Source organism: Amblyomma maculatum, chromosome 11 (assembly GCF_055883805.1).
Source record: "Amblyomma maculatum isolate TAMU_Amacu chromosome 11, ASM5588380v1, whole genome shotgun sequence".
Lineage (NCBI taxonomy): Eukaryota > Metazoa > Arthropoda > Arachnida > Ixodida > Ixodidae > Amblyomma > Amblyomma maculatum.
Window position 1 is genome coordinate 20,408,060 of NC_139354.1, and position 18,928 is coordinate 20,426,987.

At 45.8% G+C, this 18,928-nt stretch overlaps 1 protein-coding gene across 3 annotated transcripts in view; it reads left to right on the top strand.

Moving 5' to 3' along the window:
* The window catches only part of LOC146173031 (CCR4-NOT transcription complex subunit 2-like), a 43,704-nt gene extending 27,499 nt beyond the window's left edge, over positions 1–16,205 (top strand). For 2 of the 3 annotated variants that reach the window (XM_084584093.1, XM_084584094.1), the window contains 8 exons: positions 788–898; positions 2,167–2,250; positions 3,758–3,792; positions 4,248–4,350; positions 8,679–8,835; positions 9,505–9,566; positions 10,133–10,283; positions 13,496–16,205. In XM_084584093.1, the coding sequence (XP_084440219.1) occupies positions 788–898; positions 2,167–2,250; positions 3,758–3,792; positions 4,248–4,350; positions 8,679–8,835; positions 9,505–9,566; positions 10,133–10,283; positions 13,496–13,697 (905 nt within the window). In that variant the 3' untranslated portion in view covers positions 13,698–16,205. Of the gene's footprint in view, positions 1–787; positions 899–2,166; positions 2,251–3,757; positions 3,793–4,247; positions 4,351–8,678; positions 8,836–9,504; positions 9,567–10,132; positions 10,284–11,085; positions 11,138–13,495 lie in introns of all 3 variants that reach the window. The other variant, XM_084584095.1, reaches the window with a different exon arrangement.
* Positions 16,206–18,928: the final 2,723 nt, after the last annotated feature.

The following is an 18,928-nucleotide window of genomic DNA, read 5'->3' on the forward strand; positions in this document are numbered from 1 at the left end:
AACAGTGGCGGGTGAGTGCCGCTGATCAGTTTATCATGTCGCGAGTGCTCGTAAGCACATGTCCGGTTGATAGCAAAGTGTATTATATGACCACAGTTGGTCGAAACTTTGAACGCAGTAACCAGGAAATCGTGTTATTCTTCAGCATGTTAACCAGGAGAAAAATAGTGTAACTCAATGGGAAATGTTTTACCGCCCGCTATTTTGAGTGCATGAAACGAAAAATTGTACAAACGGAGAACGTATCAGCGAGGTTCTACTGTACCTTTTTATATTTTGCACCCTGCAGAATGTGATCTTTGTCTTAGCTAGACTGCGGTTCATATGCACAATGAAGCGTCACGAGCACTCGTCTGTGTAAGCGGCGAGTGCCTTCGCTTGCTACACTCCTGAACGTGGACCTGTAGCACTAGGATCTTTTGTAACAAGGGGCAGATATCATAACTTTACGTTGGGCAAAAGGGAGCACAGGCTGGGGTTAAAGAAAGAGGAAACTAACACCTGCAGTGGGCCTGTAGTACTCAGGTGATGCCCCCTTACAGAAGCATTTTGATGAAGTTGGTCTGTGCTTCCATTTGCCACTTTTTGCAAGTCGTTATATGAGAGCAAGTGCGTGTAACCGCGGTTGCCTTTCTCTTATTCAGAGGACCTCTCGGATTCAGAAGAATGCAGTAAGGATTTGACCTGTTTTAACCTCCTGTATCTTTTTTTTTTTTCTTTGATGATTTGCATGTTGTCAAGGCCTATAGTGCACCTGAGTTATGTGCCGCCCACTTTTTCTTTGCAGCCTTGGACCTGTCTGAGTTTCCCTCGTTGACGAACCGGGGTTCCCAGGAAGGGTCGGCGCAGTCACTGAACAGCAACCCGATGGCGGGGAGGGCAGCCTATGGCAAGCTCTGTAAGTCCAAGGGACGATAATGGGGATGTAGTTACGGTATTGGTAGGAGCACCTACCGATCCACCAGAGCACTGGATCTGCTCCGAAAATTTTAATTTTCGGGACAACCAGAAGTGCCTCGAACAATATGGGAGGACTAGAAAAAATCCATCCAGATTGGGTCAGAGAATCAAGTTTTGACCAGCCAAATATGCAGTCACCTCTCATAGTGCTCTTGGGCGATCGAAAGTAACCACTCGCAAACCTTATTTGAGTGGCAACATGCCTGGACACCACATTGAGCTAGTGATAACCACGGGAATAGCGATTGCCACAGAAGTAGTTAAAGTGCAGTGAGTGATATGGAACTGATTCACTTGTATAAGCTTGTTGCTTGCATTCTCGTCAATTTCCTTTATTTACAGTGATTGTTAATTGCACATGCTTCTGGGTCTATGATTTTGGCGCAGATGATTACAAGAGGTAGCACTAATGACTCAGTAAATTGTGCAACCTAACGATTGTCTGTGCGTCATGTAACCATTGGTGAATGGTTCGCACTAAACCCATTACTTGTGACCCCAGTGGTCTCTTTACACAGCACAGCTCCTTTAAAAAGTAACTCTGGTGTATTTCTCATCTTGGATTTTACTGAAACTTTCATGGTTCATTCCGCTCAATCTTTTGGTAATTTGTATGAAATTCTGCAGCAGTTTGAAGTTTTGCTGCAGCATATAGATAATATTAAAATTTCCCATTCTGTGGCCTTTATTGGCGAAGTTTCTGCAGACAGCCTTGGTTGCGTGGCGTTGGATGCATGGCGGTTTATTACAGACTGGCTTTTTGTACTCTAGAAGACCCAGAAAGTCAGCTTATTGGTTAGGGTGCTTTATTTCTTAATCCAAGGACGCGGGGTCAAACCCTGGCTGCAGTGGCTGTTTTTCAATGGAAGCAAAAAGCAAGGCACCCATATACTGTACAGTGTCAATGCATGCTAAAGAACCCCAGGTAGTCAAAACTTCTGGAGGCCTCCACTATATGGCACCTCTCACAGCTTGCGTCGCTTTGAGACATTAAACTTGTTTCCTAGTTCTTGTTCTCTCAAAATAAATGCTTCTTAGTGTTTTAAAGAAAGGTTTCTGAAAAGAGGTTGTAGTACGGCTATGAACTCAAAATGGTCAAGAAGCTCCCAGAGTTTTTGTCGAATAACTATTGCTTAGGCTTTTACTATTGCGTTTGCAAGATTGCTTGCTTCAATCTTCTTTTTTTTCTCTCTATCCTGCTCGCAGTTGGCATGGTCAAGCAGCCCAACAATGACTCCAATGAGTTCCATATCCACAACGAGGATTTTCCCGCGTTACCGGGCTCACAAGGTGAGCTTGCAGCCAGCACGGCTGCCTTTATGGCATTGGTCTGCAATACAAGGGGTGCAGCGAGCAATTGTTAACTCAAAGCTGTAAAAGTAAATTTCTATGTTACTGCAACTTCGAGGTAAGTGGAGCACGGCAGCAAAAGCAATGTTGCTGGCATAGAAATGGGCATAAGCTTCACACACAAAGTTGGGCTGGTGTCATCGTGGCAGTGAGGGGTTGCTTTCCTTTAATGCATTAGCATTAGAACGGTTATGCGAACATAAACCTGGCTCCCAGTTTATGTCCAACAAAGTTCAAGGTGAAAAACGAGTGCCGACTTAGCGTGATTAGGCCACACATGAATTCGGTACCTGCTCTAGCATTTCATATTTCAGTTATGTTTCGGATCGGACATATATACTCAGTATACTGCCGTAATCTACCCGATTACGTGTGAAACCACCCGGCATAAACATAACGACCCGCTTTTTATCAAGCCATATGAACATGCCTGTATGGTCTACGAGTAGCATGCTGACTTGGGACCGAGTGGCCGTGATGGGTCCAATTTTCATGTCATAAGGACTGCCCAAAATGGCAGCTCCTACCAACTTCATGGCTTCGGACAGACAGACATTGGCGAAATTGGTAAATGGGGCTGTCCTGGTGTGTTCGATACCCATCTCGGAAGTGCCGCCGAAGTTGGCAATGGCTTCAGGCTGACAGGCAAACGTGCATCGGCGAAATCTGTGAATGATGGCTCTGGGATAGTGCTCTAAAGCTTACCGTACTTGTGCCCTGAAAGCGGTTTAAAATGTGTGGCGGCATAAAACAGACCAGCCTCGCTTCTCGCTGCTTCATATCACTTAGCCATCATTCTAGCTTTCCTCTCCTCGGTCGAACTGGCAGCCTCTCATGGCGTGCTTTGGAAATTGTCTTTATCAGATTTTGTCCATGTGCAATGCGGTCTAAGTGCAAATAGCACTTGATCGCTTGCGCTTGGCTCGTGTCTGGTTTGATGGCACTCAATCAGTCTTGAACCAACTTGACATTCATTTCGGCAGATTGAACAGTGCCTCAAAGGGTTTTTAAAAATTGGAAAACATAACAATCACCATTCCTCACACGTGTTTGACTGCCGGCCTCTCACGCTGTGCTACCAGTTGGCACAGCTGTGGACAGGATACGCCACAGATTCCTGCCGTGTGCGCTAGTTTGCGTGACTGCACAAAGGTGGCGCCGCAGCTCAACGGGCTCAAGAATTTAGAGGCCACTTCCTAATAAATTTTTTCTCATACCAGTCGCATGGAATGCTTGTAAATATTTTGCATATCTGTTCTCCTCCTTCACCTGACCATCATTGCTTAGGCAAATAGGCTGTCCTCGTACCTGCACTTGCTTTGAAAATGGGAATGGGAAATCATCTCGTGTTTCCTGTTTGTAATAAAGTGGGATCACTCCTGGTGCAATATTTTGCACTTGAAGAACAGCAGCCCTGTTTTAGTAATGATTTTGTTTTCTTTTACAGGCCAGGAAAACAATCAGGACAGCTTAAGCAAGCAGGTAAGCATTGAAAAACACTGCGCCACTTTAATTTCGGCCCAGATTGTTATTCTATTTCGCTCGTTTATGTTTTTGCTTTGTTAGAATGCTCTGTTCTTTGATTGTTGCGGACAAGCATTTTTATTGTTATTCATTGTTCCTCAATCCTGCCACAGCCCCAAAGAAGATAGCAGTATCTGTAAATAGATAAATAAATCATAAAAGGAGCTATAACGGGAGTAGGAAAACAGAACGACCAAAATTCAAAAGTAAAATTAGTACTAGTGTTAGAAGACAAAGCATAGGAATGAACCTAATAGAAAATAGTCTCCGAGTATATGCATAAGCAGAAGAAAATGTTTTGACTCAGAATATAAGCAAGTAGAGGTCTTTGCCTGAGAAACAAAGCAGTCATTTGAGAGCAGTCTTTTGAAACCGGTCTTTTCGTGTGGTTTGGCCTCCCACTCTGCGCGCAGACGAGCAGTGCGAGCAGCGAGTCGTCGAAAGACAGCAGCGGCTTCTCTGGGGACAAGGTGACGCCACAGACAGTCAAGCGGGGAATTCAGACGTCGAAGGACGGTGAGCACCTCCCTGCATCCGTTTTGCGGAGGTAGCTAGCTTGGGCTTTTTTTATATAGTAAATTCCTTTATATAATAAAAAATAGGTCTTGCATCCTGGGAGGGCTTCTAGATGTCCATGAGCCCTCTGGCCTCGCAAAGCCCTGTTTGGTAGATTTTATGAGTGCCTATAGACCTTTTCAAAATTGGCCAAAGGGCGCTGCCATATTGGAGACTGGGCTGTGCTCATAACACAGGAAAAAGCTGCGGATTCTCCCTCCATACCTGTTTCTCAGCCCAGTCAAACCGGTTTCTCCAAGGGTCGTGAAAAGGTCTATACATTGCAACATATGTGCCTAGAGTGGCTGTAGTGTAGAGACTCGTTAATTAAGCATAGTTGCCAACAGTTTTATGTTTCTGGACCACTTATGGGTTTGGCATTTGGCTCTGCTTCTCTTCTACTTGGCTCTTCGTTCGTGGATAAGTTGCCCTTTTTAGCGCTAGCATTTGGACTTTGTTTTTATTCATTTATTTTTTTCACTGTGATATGTTTGTAGAGCTGCAAAAGTAATTTTAAAGCAGAAATGCGCTCTACTGATACACAAGAACAGGCATTTTGTGCAAAGTTTCATGTCTCGTTTCTGTATCATTTTTCAGTTGTTTGTTCATTTGTCCTTGTGCATTTGTGCAGTGCGCCTTGTAGTAATTGTAGTAGTAATAAACTTTGTTTGTGCTGAACCCCACATGTTTGTTTTAGACATATTGTGCAACTTTGTTATTGGTGCTGTCTCTCATGGTCCCTGGTGGCTGCAAACATATCGAAGGCCTGCTGCTGCGGCTGTTAGCTAGGCGGCATTTTCTTTTTCGCCAAACGAGCAAATGCCAGTTCTGTGTAGTGCATGCGTGTGAGTAGTCTTGCTTGGAGGGCCAGTTAATCACACGGATATGCGCTTGTTCGTTTCTGTTTTGCTTATAGATACCACAAACACCACTGACGAATTTAGCTGCTTATATTGCAGTGGTGAGTACTTAACCAGCCCACAAGGAAAAAAAGTAAGAGCAGCGCAAATTGCAAGATGAGAGAGAGAGTAACGCTGTGTCTTGTAACATCTTGACTGCGTGCCATCTGTACGGGCCAAACACTTGTTTCTCATTTTCTCTGTGCAGTCAACTGTGTTGGCACACATTTAATAGACCTCGTAGCCTGTTTCAGTTTTTGGACGTTAAGCCCCGCAGTTAGCAAGATTCTTAATGTGTGTCTGTTTTACTTGAAGAGCCCAAGAAAAAGCTATTTACTAAACCTCAAATATGCGCATGAGCAATAGGCATCCCATTAGTCCTCCTTTGCTGCGCAAAAATTTGTAAGCTAGCTTCATTAGCTCCGAACATATTGGCGACTGAAGACGCGTCTTCTCAACTCGGCGCACGTCATTGTGTAAGAAAAAACAAAAAGGAAGAAAACAAGTCCCGACGGCGCCCCTTATCGCTGGCAATCATTTGGGAGAGTCCAGTAAGTGGGTGCACATAGCAAGCCCCTATGACATCGTTGAGAAGGGAGCATCAGTTGCAAGTGGTCACCCAAGAACATTTCTTAAAAATTATTTGTAATTTATAGGTTGGAGTTGGAGCAAAGCTACTTTTTATCGGCTACCTTTTCTTTAGATGCAACATCTTCTGGACCATCCACAACATCTGGTGGAAATCTGACGCTCAAGAAGCAGACTGTTTCACACTTTTCTTTGGTGAAGCAGTAGTTTCGATGATGGTGAACAGAACGAAGGCATATGCATGCGCATGGGCGTCAGCAGGATTTTGTCTTTGAGAGGGTGCAAACCTGTTGCATCTCAATGGCGGGGTTGGTTGAAACAGAGTGAGACTGTACAGCGGATGGACGAAGGCTAGAAGGCAGAGGGGTGACAACCCTACGAGGCTGACGACAGACTATTTCCTCAGGAGGCTCCTCTAGTAACCAAAGGCAGCCACACCCAGTGAAAGTGCCGTGTTCGAGCACACGCGACTCTAGAGAAGAGACAAAGAAAAGACTCGCAATATTATTACAGACTTGGTCTCAAGCAGAGCACGGAGGAGGGAGGAAGTAAAAAAATCTCCAACCATTCTTTACCGCTGCAGGGGACCCTACAGCTTCCAGTCCCTATTGTATACTGGGTGGTCTTTTGTACAAAAAGGACTATTTTGCCACTGGTCTCCGCTACCTTCTGGTGGTGCTCGTCAGCCTCCTATGGTGCTCCTCTGTTTTGCGTGTTATGCACGACGACCCCACTTGGGGACATCTGGGATCTGCGCGGACGCTCTATCGCATCCAAGAACGTTTCTACTGGCCGCGGAAGCGTGAAACCACTGAGAAGTATGTGGCTAGCTGTGCTCAGTGTGTGAGTCACAAACGCCCCACCAGCACTCTTCCTGGTCTCCTTCATCCCGTGACGCCTCCGAGATCCCCTTTTGAGAAGGTCGGGGTAGACCTCTTAGGACCCTTTCCCAAGTCTCATTCTTTCAACCGCTGGATCATCATCTGCACTGATACCACACTCGTTACTGGTAGACGGCAGCTCTTCCATCGGCTACTGCACACCAAGTTTCCCTCTTCCTGCTGTACTCTGTTATACTGCGCCATGGGCCTCCCCGAGTGTTGATCAGCGACGGTCATCAGTTCACCGCTGATGTTGTCGAAGAACTCCTTTGTGCCAAACGCAATTCCGACATTCTACCCCTTATCATCCGCAAGCAAATGGGTTGACAGAGCGAACCAACCGGACACTCATCAACTTGCTTTCAGTGTACGTCGCCGCCAACCACAAGGACTGGGACTCTGCGCTACCATTTATAACATACGCATACAATACCCCCCAACAGGAAACAACAAGTTACAATCCATTCTTTCTTTACGCCCGGTCTCCTCGACGCACCCTCGACACCATCCTCCCGTTCTCCACAGACGACGATCCTGGGATTGCTAAGATTCTCTGCCGGGCTGAAGAAGCCCGTCTGAGAACTCTCGCCTCAAAAAAGCGCTCAAAATCCCGCTACGACGACCACCATCGCCACGTCACCTACCTCCCTGGTGAGATGGTCTAGCTTTGGTGCCCACTAAGGAAGCGTGGCTTAAGTCAGAAACTGCTCGCGTACTATATCGGTCCCTATGTTATCCTCGAGAAAATTAGTGACCTCACCTATCGGGTTGCGTGCCTCACCAAAAGTGGCCGACGTTCTTCACGAACTGAGCTTGCTCACGTCACGCGTCTGAAACCCTGTCATCCTCGTGCTGACAATTGACTCGTCCGGAGGGCTTCACCTGGGACGGGGGAAGTGTTACGGACTTGGTCTCAAGCAGAGCACGGACGAGGGAAGAAGGAAGAGGAAGAAGCGTTGGTTTCTGGGGCTAGCAGGCTTCACCTGGTCCGGCTGCCACAGCACTGTAAATAAACACCCCCTTTCTTAATTCACCGCAACAATACGTATAGAGTATGACTAAAAGCTGTGCATTGACCTCTGCTTCAGGCAGTACCACATTATGGAGAAATACCAAAGCAGTGGTTTTTTAATTAATAGTGTTTGCAGGTTGAACTCTGGGCTAACTGCAAGTTTTTATATTTGTATTGAACATTGTTGTGGATGCTGGCTGGGCACAGAGTCAAGAAAACTGGACACTGAAAGGGCTGACTGCTGAAAACTGTTCAGAGTCCATAAATTAGCTGATGCATTGTCACCTATGGATTACTCTACAAATCACTAATGGGCTAGTTGATGCAATGTCACCTGTGAGATATTTGCAACACTGAAAAAAAATGAACAAGAGAAGATGAACGATAGAAAACCGTTGATGCACGTAATGACAGATTTGGGAGACTTATTGTGATTTCTCCATCCATAAGTGCAACAATTTATTTGAGATTTCTAAGGGTGGTTTCTGGTGGAGGTTCCTTAACACCAAAGAAGGTGTCTAGACAAGCTTTGGGAGTTGCCTACACCCTGTTGTTCAGTATGGGTGAGAATGGATAAAGAATGACAGACAGAGGACTTAAAGCTGTGATTGTTATGGTGCAGCAAGATCTGCAAGATCAAATAATCTCTCGTATAAATCTCTCGTATAACAAGGAAGAGCCCGACTTTATTCTAGGTTTTTAGTGGTGTGTGCCTGATAGCCACTAATATTACTTTGGCACACAAAAATTCGTGCACCACATTGTTTATGTGGGGTGTTTTGCTGTTGAATATGTGATCTCAGTCTGGAGGCTGACACATGCGATGGTGCCATTTCTCACACCACTCTCTTGAGCAGCACTGTTTTGTTAAATATATATATATATTTTTTTTTTCATTCTATGGCGCAGGGACAGTGACGAACATCCCAGCAGGCATGGTCACGGACCAGTACGGCATGGTGGGGCTGTTGACGTTCATCCGCGCCGCGGAGACGGATCCCAACCTCGTCTCTCTGGCGTTAGGCAGCGACCTAACAACGTTGGGCCTCAACCTCAACTCCCCCGAGTATGTGCAAGGCTGTTGCACTTTTCTGCACTCGTTCTGCAAAGTCATTTACATTCGATTCCTTTGAACCTTGGTGTCTTCAAGTAGTAGCAGTGACCTGATAGCTTGCAGTGCCATCATGTAATCTGAATTAGGGACCTCCAGTGATTTTCATGTAGTTAGAGGGCAACCTTGCATGCTTTTGGCTGTGTCGCTTGCTACTTGACATGCTCATGAATAAGAGCACCGATCCCATTAGTAAAATGCCTCTACTCAACTAATAAGTGGCTGGCTGTGGGGTTAAAAAGTGTGCTATAAACGTTTACAGTACAATATGTATAACAAAAAAGTGAGGCAGGTAAAAGGTAGCGAGCTTAACGCTTAAGGTGGGGAGGGGGGGGGGGGGGGGGGGGGGTGGAGGGGAGGGGAAGGGAAAGGGGGGTATGCAAGCATGTGGCAAATTGGGAAGTCCTAACAAAATCTACCTGTTTTGAGCCATTCATGGCTCCCGTAGTATTCTTGAAAACTGATAGCATTTTATTGCATGGTCATATTCAACATCAATATTTGAGACAGGTTTCAGATGTACAGACACTCTGTAAATGCATTTTTCTCATAGTCTATTTTTTGGTCCTTTTAAGAACCACCTCTCTCCTTGTGGACCACATTTTGTGCCTTTTTTTTCTACAGAAATTTATACCCTGTGTTTGGAGGTCCGTGGGCAGAGCAGCCTTGTAGGCCGCAGGACATCGGTGAGTGCTTTTGATAAAAGCGCACGCAAAAGTGTTGGGGGCCACCCAATTTTCTGCGGCTGCAGAATCTTCGACGGGAAAAGGGGGAGGGGGATTGAAGGTTTTATGGGCAGAGGAATTTTACTGTTATTATTATTATTTCTTTTTTTTTTCGGATCTTCCTTTAGATCTACATCAAGAGAAACGGGTTCGGAAAAATACCACACACCAGATAGAAAGCAGTGATTCATACTTTATGTGGGAGATCGTGTGCCTTGCCTGTCGTCATTGTTAAAGGGGTCATCTCCGGACTTGTGCAGAAAATGTTTGTTCGTCACCACCAATATTTTGCTCTGCTGTGAATCTGTGTGCACATTTCTAATGTATTTTTCTTTTACAAGTCCTGCATAACAAAATGCTCGGTAATTTAGGTCACTTTGTTGTGATGCATTTGGTTAATTTCTTGCTGAATTACGAAAGATTATGTTAGGTTCTTTAAGCGTGACAATAGCTGTGTTCAAATTCTCGCCCCGGAGCCCTGTGTTAGTTGTTGGTAGTGGCCCTGAAGTGAGTCGTGGTTGCTGCAGACTACCATGTTCCCTCCGAGTACATCATCAACCAGAGCATCCGGGACAAGCTGGCGGGCATCAAGTTGAACCGCTACGGCGAGGACCTGCTCTTCTTCATCTTCTACATGTTTGGGGGCGACCTCTTGCAGCTGCTCTCTGCCGCTGAGCTGTGAGTGCACACAGTTCCGCTCGATCAATTTTAATGCGTAGATTATGCGGTCATCACGACACATGCTGCTTTGCCTCTTAAAAACTTCTAACGCGTTCCCGCCCAGCCTGTGCTATTTTCAGTAGAGCATTTATATCAAAGAGTGCAAACAAGATCAACGCAAGACAAAGGGGGACACCAGGATGACGTGTCTTCTTCTACCCTGCTTTGTTGTCTTGTTCGCACTCCTTAACAGTGTTGCCAACTCAAAAATAGAAAACACGCAGCAGGAAGCCCCAGAAACCTGCTAAAAACCGCTGAATTCAGCACTTTTGAGTCAAATAGTTAATTTCTACGTATTTTATTCTCTTTCAGTGACTCAGTAATATAACCATAATAAGAAACACCTTTCTTCCGTTTTGACTATAAACTTTGGACTTTCATTCCCAGGATTTCCCACATTACCTTTGTAGGTGCAATTAAAGTGTGCAAAATCACTATATGCATAATTGTAAATTACTAAATCAAAATGCAAAATCATTAAATCACTATATAATGCTGAATACAGGCACAATTGTCCAGTCACACTGCCGGTTCCAGACAGGATTCTAGAGCTGCTACCAGTGGAAACAACCTTCATTTCATGCCAATGTGTTTGATTACATTTGCATGCAGTTCATAGTTTGAGCAATGTTTACTCTGCCTTCATAGTACAGTTCCAATAGTCAAGTTGGGGAGTCACCTCTTTTCACATTAGACTCCCTGTTTACAGTTGGTAATCTTCAGCTAACTAAACATTTGTCCAACTCCTGCTTTTGACCAGGACAGCATCAGCATAGAGAGAGCAGACTAGACCAGCTGGAAGAATTATTATCGTAAGCATCCCTGTACTTGTTCACTTCATCTCAGTCATAGCTGTGCTCCTAATGTTCTACCTGATGAGAGTAGGCTTCTTCCATTGCAGTTGAATACTGACGATTTTTTTTCGTGCCAAACTTGTGCATTACATAATGGGAATCGGCTACTCTAACTATAAAAGCAGTGTCTATTTGCATTTGGAAATTTCAGTACCTAGTCTCATAGTTAAGGTTCCTGAAGCTACTCTTTTCCGAACTTCATCACATATTTGATAGATACCTGGCTGACGCACCGCTACTGCAGACTGAACAGTTGCATCGAAAAATGCTGCATAAGTCAATTCAAAGCGTATTGGCCGTGTTCCAATATTCGGCATCTTGACTTCTCGGTGACATTATGTGCTCATAGGGACGTTTTCCTGTGGAATTAGTATCATTCAATAGAACGAACAAAGACTGCTTAAAGAAAAGTTAGCAGGACCTAAAAACCGTTATAAATCCCGTCTCCTACAAAACAAGATTTTTGTCTTGCTAAACAGCATAAATATCTCTAAATATAGCGCAAAATCATTTAGTTTGGCAGCAGTGCTCTTTATTGTGAATACAGATGGAACCTTACAATGACGAAATAACGGGGCACGGCAAAATTTTTCGTTTTTTCAAGAATTTCATTATCGTGAAAACAGGACTGTACAGATGAGCAAATACGAACCTGACTCTGCTGAAACAAAACCAACCATATGTATCGTAGTCACATGAATGGGCCCGCATAGTGAACCTGCCTACACCTGGCATCAAAAATTTGTTTTTTGTTTTTAATAACACATCGTCTATATCGAGTCATCCTGCGATAACATCAAGGGCTCCAACTGGAGGGGAGTGTGCTCCGCAAACACTGCACAGAGGGCCAAAATGCTGAACCTGTGACAGGACCGCTGATTGGGAAACTTTCCTCATTCGATTTTCCACTCCCCGACTATTTGCTTGTGGGACCTGGCTTCTGCGCTGACAGAAACAGCATCATGGTCACATTGACCTGATTGCCAGGGGCTGCTTGAAGACTTGCCACCAGAGGCAAGCTCCACCTTTGTTGTTACCGTACCTTGCTGAGAAACTAGGTTGAGAAATCATAAATTTCTCCCTAGCACGTTTCACTTGCAACTGATATTGCTAGTACCTGAGCTGGAGTCGAGCTTTCGTAACGTCCGCACCGCACCTCACTTCACTGATACTAAAACGTGTGACACGGTAGTGCATGTTGCTGCAAATGATGGCACGAACCAATCCACATTTTCACAAGATTTGGCGCCACCTAGGAAGTGCGTGAAAATTTGCCTGCCGCCTAGAAAACTGGCTGAACACATGGGCGTGACGCAGGTGCGATGCAGTTATATGAGGCACAAATGGCACGTGCAAAGGGGCAGCTGTGTGAACTGTGCGATTCAAGTTGGCAGTTTATTTTCAATGCCCAAAGTGCAGGAGAGGTGTGCACGTGCGTGCCAAGAGCAGCTGCTTGACTCCTCTTTCGAGCCATTAACTTGGAGTGTTGGTGACAGTGAGTGTCCGAAATACCAAGGCAGTCCGTCCTGTTGAATCTGTTCGAATTCAAGGTGGCGCTTTCTCTGGTGGCAAAAAGTGAACTGGTTTCAGCAGTGAGCCCTCCATTACAGCACCCCTCATAAAAGCAGATGTTGCCTTGCAGCGTTAAACCCCCCATCATATCATAGCATTTTTCAGACCCCACGGTCTTACTGTTGCTTGTTTTGATCCGAAATATTAGTCATAAATATGTATGCATCATGTGGAGTGCATGAATGTTCTCCAGTAAGATCCCAAGTATGATGCACATCCAAATTATTGGCAGCCAGAAGATCGGTTGGCAGCTGTAAGCTCTACAGAAGCTAAGCCGCAATGACAAGGGCAATTTCGTGTCGCATGGAGCATAAAAAGGAATACATACTTGAGTGAGTTCTGTTTCACAAGCACAGGGACACTTTTATCATCAAAATAAGGCTGAAACAAAAATTACCCTAAATGTGGAAAGCTACAACGATCTCATGAATGTGTCATCGCTGATATCCTGATTTCAAATGAACAATTTCTCATTAGTGAAAGTATGTTTAGGTGTTATGTCAGGAGAGTCAGTTGAGTCCTTGCTTTTTGAATTTTGGTTTTCAACGAACACTGGAGCACTACCGTGTGTGTTGCGAAACTGAGAAGAGGTGTCATTTGCACTGTCGTGTCGTAGTGATGGTGGTCAAACTGGAATGCTGTGTTACAATTAACAGCTAGTTTAGATGCTCTGCATGGTTTCTTCATGGGCAGCCGTTACGTGGGAGCCACTGGGAACGACATTTCTTTGATGTGCCAACACAGGTACAACCGTGACTGGCGCTTCCACAAAGACGAGCGCGTCTGGATCACACGGGCGGGCATCTCTCCAACGGAGAAGACATCGACGTACGAGCGCGGAACGTACTTCTTCTTTGACCCAGTCAACTGGCGAAAGGTTGCCAAGGAGTTCCACCTCGACTACGATCGGCTGGAAGATAGGCCACAGCAGTACCCGCCCCTCTGATTGGCCATTGGCATCACCTCCAGACGTCCACGGCAGCAGCCCAGAGCACTCCTCTTACCAGGCCACTTGAGCAAAAGCCAAAGTGAAGCTCTGGTCCAGAAAACTGGTGGCGTCGCCTGCCTCGATGGCGACGCAACTCACGAGGTTATCCGAGAAATAAAACTCGGGCCACTTTGTAATGGTGAGCGGACTAGGAGACCGAACAAATGGCAGGCTACTGTGAGGCCTGCGGAAATTGTTATCAGGTGGGGCAAGAAAGGATAGGCTTCTTGAGCACGTGGCTGCCTTCGATTGCTATGCTAGGTGTGGTCACATTGGTCTTGATCGTGTAACCACAAGGGTATTGCTGGCTGGCTTGAAGAGAGGATCGTCACAGAGAGGGAAAGGGTTCCTCCTCACAAGTGCTCAGCGGGGTCAGGTGTTTGAGAGGCACTCGTTTTAGACTGTACAGTGCTGGAACACTTTATGAGGGGAGTGCTGCGAGACCATCATTGTACATCCACATCGTGTGGGCACAGAAGTGATAATCTGATTTACCATCTCTTTAGCCACAGGGTTGCCTTTTATCATCACTCTGCAAGCACTTCGATTTGTTAACTTTGATCGAGACTTATTACAATAGATTTTTTGTGAGAAGGAAAAGGTTTGTTCTGTCACACGCATCTTAATAATGTGCTGTTGCATTTGTGAAGCTTGTTGATTATGTGCTTTTACCATATCAGGTTAGTTCTGTTCTGTCGTCGTGTGTATCCCTGGCTAGGTTTTCGTAACTTGAGACTTGAAAGGGTTGGAAAGGAAGTAGAACTTACATGGGCACACAGAGGAATGCTTTTAATAATTTGGTTTAATAATAAAGCCACATTAGTCCCAGTAAACTCGAGCCAAATTAGCTGTAATATCTTTAAAAACAGGGAAACGGCTACCTTCCTATATTGTGCCAGCTTATTCCAGCATCGCCTTGCTTGCAAAACATTGTTCATTGCATTTGAAAAGCATTTTATTGGGATGAGTTGGTCGTCACCGAGTTGCAACTCCCATGAGTTGCATGGGAATTGAAATCTGTGATCCTCATAGCCATTGGCAGCTTTGACAGTGATGATGCACACGGGTTTACTATACGTTCAGTGCACTGGCTCAGGCTGACTTCTCTGCTCTTTTCTTGTAAATAAATTATCCTTTTGGCTTGCTTTTACTTCACTGCTGTTTGCTCTGAAAGAATTGAAGGGCATCCATTTTGGGTCACTATACCACCAGCAGCACAATTTATTGGCCCAACACTGGCACTGAATTGACAATGTTTGGCCCAACATAGGACCAGTTCATTGCCAACTTAGTACAAATATTGGGCCAATGGATTGCGCTGCTTCATCACTCCCAAGAGCCAGCCTAGCAGCCATTTTATCCTGCCAAGCTTCTCTTAGCACTGAGCGAGCAATTCACGAACAGTCACTGCCAAGGAGTGGAAGCAGTCGCAGTTTGTGGCGTAACCGGGATAGTTCCCAGAGTAGGGTTCGTGGAGGTAGAAAGTGCTTCAGGGAGGGAACCTGACAGCACGAGAGTCGCATTGGGACTTGCGCTTGGAGACTGGTGAAAATCAACACTGCCGCCCTATGGAGTCACAAAATTCCACGGGTTGAGATTATTGAGTGCTCTCGGCTTCTGGCGTACTGTGGAGGCTTGGGTGGAGGCGCAAACCCTGTTTGTTTTTGTTTTTTTAGGGGCACCCGACTTCCACACGTGGTTGGGTGTTTGTGACACCGACGATTAGTGACAAATGCGACTGCACAAGGACCAAGTGGGGGCAGTTGATTACGACAGGTTTCTTTCTTATAACCTTATTTTTTCCATTTTGTTTAAGTGTCCTACGTTTTGGAGGACTGTTCTAAGGATGCCTTCATAATTGTTTTCTTTTTTTCGCTGAATGAGTTAGGACTGCCACATGTTTAAGCAGGGTCAGTCCTCGCTGTGAGTGTGTTCTGATGAAAAATGTGTGATGAAAAAAAAAAATGTGGCAGTTTTTTTGTTGCGGGGTAAATTAAAAAGTCAACGAGCGTACTTATTAGACTGCACTCTGTGTTTTCTGTATTTCCTGCAGTTGGTATTTTAACACTTTTGCATTTCTTACTTTACTGTGAACTGACGTTTAAAAATGGCATTGATTTGCCTGAACACTTTAAATATTCAAAATATTTTATGCTGTTTTGTTTTTCTTTAAAAACCATGTTCCTTGGAGGTCTTTGGGTCTTGCCGCTTTGTTGCAAAGCGTTTTTCCCTTGTGTACATGTGTAATGTTGCCACAACTTTATTATATTTTTCTTGTCTTTTATTTTTAGTATTGCAAAGGTGATGTTTGTTCGAGCTGCCCTTGTCTGCGCCTAGAGTGAGATATGATACTGTGGTACGGCTTGTGGGCCGGATCGCAGCTGGTTGAAAGCCATATGTGAGGCGTCTGTGAGGCTGTCTATGCAACGATAGGCCAGTTCATTGTTCATGCCAAAAAAAAAAGAAGCGGAGGTGGCGCGTTGTACAGTCAGTGTGTTGCGGCCACTGTTTGGTCATATGGATGTGGCCATGGAGTCAGATGGAACCAGCCAACCTAGTGGTGAGGAAACGACGGTGCTCCTAGTGTTGAAAGGTAGCTCATGGGACAAAAACTCAATGTACATAAGCCTTCCTTAATTATTTTCAAAATGTACAAAGGAGCGGCCTTGATACATAGTTGCTTGTCAATAAAGAACGATCTCTAAAGCTGTACAAATGTACGGTTGCCTGGTTTGATGCCTTTTGTGGAAACCTTTTCGATTTATAAGCAAAGTGGTTCTCTAAATACCACACTCTGGGATAGTTTATTTCCAATGGTTCATTTGCAGCAGTGCCATCGGTAACCATTGCAGAAAATGCTTCTGCGCATTCAAAGCCAGTGGGTGTCTTTTACATTGGCTCCTGCGGTTTTCAACTTCTGTGGCAGAATTACGACCTGAAATAGCCTGATCACCATCAAATCTGTCATGAAGGTGCCCGGCACCAGTTTCAGACATTTTCGGACAATTTGTGTTCTTATTTTACCATCTTTCGAAGATTTATTTTTTATGCTGAGTGCATTCCGTCATGCCTAGCTCACCAAGGGTTCCTTGCCTTTGCCGGTCAAGCCTAGTGCTGCCGGACGGTCATCGCCCAAAATCCTCGAGTGCTTCATCTTTCAAGATGGAAGTAGTTACAGAAAAGAAGATATTTCATCACAAGAATTTCATGATGATCCTCGTTGGGCTGATGCGGTGCAGGCCCAAAACAAGCTCTATCCCATCTTAACAGTGAGCCTTAGAAATGCTATGTCCACGTCTGTCGGAGCCTCAACAAGTTGGCAAGCTTGCTTCCTCACCAAAAGGCAAGACTTCCACTCCCAAAATGAAGAGGCATGCTCCTCTTCCCTGACTGCTGACATCGGACTACAAAGTTTTCTTCCGACCGTGCAGAGGCTTGTATCAGTCCTATCAATGGAGGTGCTCTCCTCTCTCTGCTCTGTGCCGGAGCAATAGTTGTCTACCACAAAGTAAGAATCAGCAACCAGTTGCGGATAAACCTGCACGAGCCCTATTTCACGGTGAGCACGACCTCTGTAAACTAATTGAAGTAGCTCGTCCGCTTGCAGGGACTTCATCTCAGCGACCAGATGTGCTCCTTGAAGGCATATATCACTGCCCCCCCCGACAACGCCATTGAGGCATCCTTTACAATGCTGTCTACAATAAAACGCAAGATGAAATCTTCCAAGACTTTGTGGCGCTCAATCAGAGCAAGCCATTCACCATCATTGATGCCCAGCAGCTTGGCAGGGCCAAGTCAATTTTGGTCACACTTGTCGACACCATGGAAGCACCCCGTGAACTGAACTTCTATGATACTTTTTATTCTTGTTACCTCTTCAAGACAAAAGTTGAAGCCTGCTTCAACTATCGGAAGCCTGCTTCAACAATTGGAAGCCTGACATCGTGCGCCATCTGTCCCTAGGAAAAGACTGACCTGCATATCACCTATCCACCCAAGCCAACACCGGACTGCACGCCAAAGTGCAACTGATGCAGTTAAGCTTGCTTCGAAGTAATCAAATGCTGCAAGGTACACTTCGACCGCTCCGGCAACTCATCCCAGAACTTCATGCTGAGGATAACATCCCCAGCCACTCCACCTCCTGAGACATTACTCAAGTTGGTGAGAGCAAGAAAAAGGCTGTTTCGAATGTCTTCGAAAACCCGCAGCCGCTCGACCGGACCCGCCATGATCAATGCAGAAGCCGCTCGAGGTCTTTCCAGCCGCTCCCGAGCCAAACAGTCCAGGAACCTTCATAAATGGTGAGCTGGAAGCCGCAGTCTTCCCCTCTGGAGCGAAAGAACGCTGAATTTGAGCTCAGTTAAGCACCCGGGGTCAAAAAATTGCCGAGCTTAAACGGCAACTGCAACACTTTTAAGGCGAGAACAGTCCCCGGCAGCATTGCCGACAGTGTCGCAAACCCAGACATCTCCTAGCGTTCTCGGGACTCCTTCAGACTCTTCCCCCTTGTACTCCTCGCGCACAACGTCAGCTTTACGTGGCGTTCCCGCAAAATGTGAGCTGGCCACCAGTGGCAAAGCAGACTGCCTTCCTTATGACATCAATGCAGTCTCTGGAACGCTCGGTACAATCTTTTCACTCTGAGGCCCAGCACTGGATGTTGAGTGTCACCAAACGACCGACTGCTCAAGGCTATAGAGAAACGTCAAAGTGCATAAGAGGCCTCCTTTTCTCAATTCTAGGAGCCAGGTATGCGAGCTTCTCCCCTGAGGTCGCAGTGCACAGCACCGCCCCCCCCCCCCCCCACCCTTTAGCCATCACTAATAGCACCCAACATGGCATGATACTTTGAGCATTTGGAGTGTGGCAGCGGGACTGCAGAGGTTTCCGCACTAAGAGAGTCTGCAGCTCAACTTCCTACCCTACTCCAAACGAGGTAGCTGCAGTAATAGCATTCCAGGAGATGCTTGTTTTGGTTAAGCTCCTCGGCGAGCCCACCCAGCGTCAAACCGGGATAGCTTGGATGGTCCACTAAGAGGAACCTTATGGTCCACCGCAGTCGAGCACCCTCTCGAGGCGGGCGATGTGGATGGTCTTTTGTTGGAGCTCCTTCCACATAAGAAAGGCGCACACTCTTCCTTCGCTAGGTAAAGCAGTCGTCGCGCAAGCCTCACTTTGACCTC